Here is a 6,424-nt window from a genome sequence, read left to right as displayed (position 1 = left end):
TATCAGATACTGAATAACCAAACTTAAATTAATTCGCAGTCAGCTGTTTGTACTTGTGTCCCTATTTCTTGTTCCGATGTATTGATTATTATTTGGGCGGTGATCTGTATTGCTATATGGTGATATCATGTAGTGTGTTCTCGTTGTGTGTGTGTATGTGTGTGTGTGTGTGTGTGTGTGTGTGGGTGGGTGTGTGTGTATGTGTGATATATACATGTGTGCATGTGATGTTGTGTTGTGGAATATGGTTGAGTATTTTTTTCTTTAATGACAAACCTATGCTACACACAGAAATATGACAAAACATCTTTTTAAACAAAAGATTAAACCATTTGAGAAAACATTGCGTCTGAGAGTAAGTTAAATTTAAAGGGATTTTAGAGGTACGTTGATAGTAAAAGTAACTTAAAGTTAAAAACGGTATTTGGAAACTGACTACCCCAGATTGCTGTAGAACGGATAATGATAAAGGCAGATGTTTTAAATAGAAAATGTTGATAATATGCCTATATTTCACAGCCGAGTTCTTAACTCTTGTTTGAATGATATTGTGGTGAATGAGGTTGATGTTTATTATAAATTAGTGAAACTTGAGATACAAATAAAAGTATGGGACCTGACGGTAATACATCCACGTATATTAAATGAATTTGCAAGGGAAATAACATTTCGGTTATTTAAATCGATTGATATTTGAAGGACCATTTTTCTGGTCAGTATCTTTTTAATGCGTGTCTTTCCACAGTACGGCAGTTAACAGGTTAAATAGAAAATAAGAAGCGTCATGTTGTTGCTTCGATTTAATTTTACACGCGTCGCCGCCACTCGTAAAATTATATTCAACGTATTATTTATAACGTTCTGCTTCGCTAACTTTTTATTGGGGTATAAAAAATGATGATAGAGCATAATTTGCTTTACGGGACGACACATGGTGACTGTGTACCATTTATCATTGTCGCTGGTAGTAACAGGCACTTCATTTAGCGAGGTTCAACGTAACTTAAAGAAAAAATTGAATTAGTTAACTACATTATATAAAACAATATTAATCTGCTTTTACTAGTGTTGTCAATTGTTGATTTATCTGATTCGTATTTTGAGACAAACCCGTGATTGGTAATTGGAGAATCCAGTTATGGAGATAAAAGGTATTTTTTGTGATAAGCATTTTGTACTTAAGTATATATATATATATTATATATATATATATATATATATATATATATATATATATATATATATAATAATATATTATTTTAATATTTACCACAATGGTGACCCTCCGCCTCGAAGCGGTATTAAGTCGGGATTTGGAAAACGAAGAAAATCGGTTTTAAAGTGGAAATGATCAAAATTATCAAATTTCAGTTTTTGGTTGTTTCAGAAACTACAATCATTTTTCTACATGAAAACATAATTATTCAACATAAACATTGACGATAAGTTATATAAATTTGAAGTTTCAACATGCAACTATCAGTGACACATTCAAAACGAGAGTTGACTTTCTCTCAGAGAACCACCCTTTCCAAAGCTTAGTAATACCGAGTCTTTTTCTCCACCAATAAGATGTAAGATATCACAGCAAACGGCGTGTCTTTATCTATCTCAGAGAAAGCATGACTGTTTCCACAATTTCATGCTTCAACCAATAATGAACTTTAAAAACTGTAAACAAGTCTAGGTTTTTCCCTGACAACCTTACAATGAATGATTCTGATTGGTCAACGCTCATCACATGCGCTGTGGCTGTAGGCCATAATGCTCGGGCGATGCTTCATCACGTCAGCATGCGTGTGTTACATACGTGTGTGTTTGTGCATTTTGATACACACCACGTGCTTTTTTATCTTTGTCTAGCTGCATTGGGTAATGATTGAGGTGGGGGTCCTCCTTTGTCCCTCTTTAATTATTCATGAAATTATAGGATATGCTAAGACTTAATAGGACAACAGTTGCCTAATCTTACACTTACAGAGATTGTTGTAGGATAAACATTTAATTTTATGTACAAAAGCAGAATAATAGATAGAGCCTTCAACAATTAATGAATTGTAACTAAAAAATGAAATGGATAGATAAACAGACAGACAGACAAACCTATTAATGGATAAATAGATATGTAGATAGATAGATAGATAGATAGATAGATAGACAGACAGACAGACAGACAGACAGACAGACAGATAGACATGATAGATAGATAGATAGATAGATAGATAGATAGATAGATAGATAGATAGATAGATAGACAGATAGACAGATAGATAGATGGATAGATAGATAGATAGATAGATAGATAGATAGATAGATAGATAGATAGATAGATAGATAGATAGATAGATAGGTAGATGAAGGGGAGAGAGAGAAACAGAGAGAGAGGGAGAGGGCGAGAGAGAGAGAGAGAGAGAGAGAGAGAGAGAGGAGAGAGAGGAGAGATGGAATGTGTCGTTTTGTCGTGCTTTCTTTGTATACTGAAAGAAAGGGGGGGGGGGGGGGGTTCTTTTTAGACAATGAACAATGTGGTGGAACGCTAAGGAAAACTTGAGAGATTCAATAACATGTTTTCATGTAAGTCACTACACAATAAGCCCCACCCCTCCTCCTCAACCTGTTATCTGACTCAAAATGGAAACAATGCAATGATTGATTTGACCAGCCCATTTCTTTAATTGCAATCTCATTGGTCAATATGTTTCCAGTTGATTGACTATGACTTACTTTGTAACAAAATGTTTTCTTTAAACTATCCCTACAATTCTTTGCTCCGCCTCCATCCCTTTCTTCATGTCTACCTCACTCTCTCCGTCTCCCTTTTGTTTCTTTCACACATACACACACACACACACACACACACACACACAGACACTTATACAGGTTTCAATCTTTATTATATTTCCCAAGCAGTCTCTCTCCCCTCCCCCTCTCGCTCCTCTTTTTCTCTATATCTCACTCTCTCTCTCTCTCTCTCTCTCTCTCTCTCTCTCTCTCTCTCACGTGTGTCTGTTTGTGTGTGTGTGTGTGTGTGTGTGTGTATTTTACTCTCTCATTCTCTCTCTTCCTCTCTAATCCTCTTTTTTGATAATTCTTTCCCTGCCCACCCGGCTTCACGTAGTTTCAAAACTGTTTTTTAAAATTTCAACCTTCTTTAACTTTTGGCATTTTGAAATCGTATTTTCTCTATTAAATATGACAAAAATTTAACATTATTAATTCTTATTTCATTGATTCTTTATTTAAATATCAAAAATTCTTGAAAAAGTGAGCAATTGTCGGCGTTTTTTCCCCCAGTGTTTTATTTGCTTTAAGAACATCTTACATAATAATGAATAACTACAAAAGTAATAATTGGATTGTTTCAAAAATTTGTATGTACATTATTAAATGTATAAGCTAAGCTCATGCCAAATTTCACTATTCTCGTCCAATTTTCGATGTCCCTATCTAAGGAGTTATCTTTGCCCATTGATTTAACTGTGCGTGAAAACGGTGCCTCACTTCAAAGTCGATTTTCTTAAAACTTGGTTTTCACACTCTCCCTACTTCAAACGGTCATATCTCGACAATAAATAATCAGAATTGTATAAATTTGGTATCAAATTTTAAAGCATAAAATAAGCTGTGATTTGGTACCAAAAACCCAAAATTGAAAAATCCGACTTAATACCGTTTCGAGGCGGAGGGTCAATATTAGATAATCGGCACTGCATGTTTTTATTAGAGTAACATTTTCTATGTTAAAGTAATATTTGGAATTTAAGTAACGGATTGCTACACGTTCATGAAAACATGGCAGTGTTTCGTGCCACCAGGGCAAGAGTCTAGCGAGAATCAAAGAGCACCTCACTCTTGATCTAGCACTGAAGAAAAGTTCACATCTCTGAGCACCAAATGCGACCCCATAGCATAGCTGGCTAGTGACCAATTGCATCAATTAGCCGTGGAAGTGTGACAGCATAGGGTAAGTAACAAAACGGAAGAGGATACCTATGGTTTACTGTGGTGTAGAGTCAACTCATAATAGTATAGCAAATGTACGGTTCTTTAATAATCCCAGATGTCTATTTCGTGGATATCGGATTCCTTACATTTTAAGGACAAAAAGAAAAAAAGAGAAAAAAAATCAAACAAAATTAAATCACAAATTAAAGGGTTTTTGATTGCACAATATACCCTGGTGTAGATAATGACAGCGACCATGCATCCTAGGTGATGACACAGATCTATACAATAAACCGTCATGTCAGTTTATAAAGCCAGGTAGTTACTCACACCTGGGTGGGATCGGACAAACGGCACCGACATTGAATTTGGGTTACCATAATTAGAATCAAGTGCTGAAAAAAAAGATGATTTACAAGAAAAACAAATCATTTATCATTACTGACAACATCATCTATTTCCCTCTTTATAAAAGATCCCAGGCACCCACGAGGGCTTGAAAAAAACATATAGTCTCATCCAGAACAGGGACACAAACCATGTGGAAGTGACAAAATAACATACGAGATTTGTGAGACATCAGAAGTGGGTTAATACACATCCTCCATCCCAGGCCTAGAAAGTCAACCCCCCCCCCCTCCCCTACTTGAGATGTAACTGCCAAACACAATTTTTTTCCCCATTGAAAACAATCAGAAAATCAAATATATTTTAAATTCTCTTTATTCAATTTATATTCAGACATTTAATTCAAATATTTTACAACATTTCAATACTTTTTCAACAGCAAATTGTTGCTATAATTTTCAAAATTTTACTATTTCCACTTGGTTAAATAACCTGTTAAACAATATTATGAGTTGTTTAAAAAATATATGATTTATCACTCTTCCCTTTCTTCCAAACCACTCAAGCTATATTCCTTTCTCCCAGAGCTCTAGCATTCTTAACTTTCTAAAGTAAAAAAAATATATATATACAGTATCACAGAATTAGCAAAGGAGAGTGGAAACAGTGTATTAGATCTTACGAGAAAGTTTTGTACTTCAAATAATCCACTTTCTTTCACGTAGTGGAACAGTTCAGGATGCTTGTGCTAAATTATAACGGAATTTGACTTTTTTTTAAAACCTGTGACAGGTGGAAATAGTGCTTTCTAAATATTAAACAATCATAATAAATATATCTAAAAATTGACAATGATATAATACCATTCATGCACCCATTTAGCAAATAGCTCAATAGCACTTATTGCGAAATAAAAACCCTTTGACACATTCACAAGACACAAAAGAACAGCGTGCACATGAACATGAACATACACTCTCCACACACACACCCATTCACACACACACACACACATAAACACACAAACGCACGCACACATTAACAAAGTGCTTATTCAATTAGATATCAGCGAAAAATAGAAAGAACTTGATGTGACTATTTTTTCCTCGACTACATGAATATTTATTTCAAAAGAACAATTTTTTTTCATTTTTAAACTCAGCGAACCATAAAAGTATATTAAATGTGTGTATCCACTTGACTTCGAAATTTTTCCACCAAGGCAAAACATTATGAGGGGAAAAAATAATTTAATATGAAATTTTGATCAAATCAAAAAATAAATAAAAGACAGTCAGTCACAAACAATTACAACAAAAAAAAAGATATAAATAAAGGGTTTTTAATTGTTTGTTTTGCTTTCAACTCATATGATAAATTTCTCACTCTTTGGAGGTTTATAACTAAAAGGGTAATAAGAAACATGTACACTCGTATAATCAGGTAGTTGTAAAACAATTGACATACAGATACTTTACTTTGCAGTAACTATTCATAGAAACACTCTCAGAAAAGCAAGTCTCTTATTCCTTGTGAGAGTTCTATTCAGTCCTGCTAATATATTTTCAAGTCCCAAATACAATTTTTTTAAACATTTAGATGAAGGAATTAAATATTGAATTACCATTTATATAATTACAGGCATTAAAAAAAATTGTAGGAGAAATTTCTAGCAATTCGGGGGGTAGGGGGTTGTATTTTTAAGTGATTGCTATTAAGTGTCTCATTTGTTTTGTATTATGTTTGTTTGTTTCGAGTTTTTACCTTTTTACATACCGAGGAAATGACAATAAAAATCAATATTTGTTGGAGTCAGTCTACATCGATGTTTCAGGCCTTTTCTCTCTAAAATCTTAGAAAAGCTTGTTTTGAAACAATTACTGTCTCATCTTAAAAATAATTGTCTTGAAGAAAAATTTTAATCGGCTTATAGGCAACATCATTCGACGGAAACCGCACTTGTTAGGATTGTTAATGATCTTCTCTTTGTTATAGACAATGGTTCATGTTCTTTACTGAATTTGCTTGACCTATCGTCTGCTTTTGATACTATTGATCACAATCTTCTCCTCAAACGTCTTAAAAAATTTTATGGCGTGTCTGGTGCAGCGATTGATTGGTTTAGGTCATA

General features: G+C 33.9%; 1 protein-coding gene and 1 long non-coding RNA gene across 3 annotated transcripts in view; one reads left to right on the top strand and one right to left on the bottom strand.

The window, feature by feature from the left end:
* Window positions 1-954: 954 nt before the first annotated feature.
* Window positions 955-6,424, top strand: part of LOC144980358 (solute carrier family 22 member 15-like) — a 17,603-nt gene continuing 12,133 nt past the window's right edge. The window contains exon 1 of one of the 2 annotated variants that reach the window (XM_078928053.1): window positions 955-1,151. In XM_078928053.1, the coding sequence (XP_078784179.1) occupies window positions 1,139-1,151 (13 nt within the window). In that variant the 5' untranslated portion in view covers window positions 955-1,138. Of the gene's footprint in view, window positions 1,152-3,835; window positions 3,965-6,424 lie in introns of those variants that run through there. The other variant, XM_078928062.1, reaches the window with a different exon arrangement.
* The window catches only part of LOC144980374 (uncharacterized), a 39,800-nt gene continuing 38,026 nt past the window's right edge, over window positions 4,651-6,424 (bottom strand). The window contains exon 2 of the long non-coding RNA XR_013646880.1: window positions 4,651-6,424. This exon is cut by the window's right edge and continues 673 nt beyond it. This is a non-coding gene — a long non-coding RNA (uncharacterized LOC144980374).

The sequence above is a fragment of the Berghia stephanieae genome, chromosome 1 (assembly GCF_034508935.2).
Source record: "Berghia stephanieae isolate SIO BIC M18660-M18661 chromosome 1, UCSD_Bste_1.3, whole genome shotgun sequence".
Classification (NCBI taxonomy): domain Eukaryota; kingdom Metazoa; phylum Mollusca; class Gastropoda; order Nudibranchia; family Aeolidiidae; genus Berghia; species Berghia stephanieae.
The sequence above is the reverse complement of the archived record's forward strand: the minus strand, read 5'-3'. Positions and strand labels throughout refer to the sequence as shown.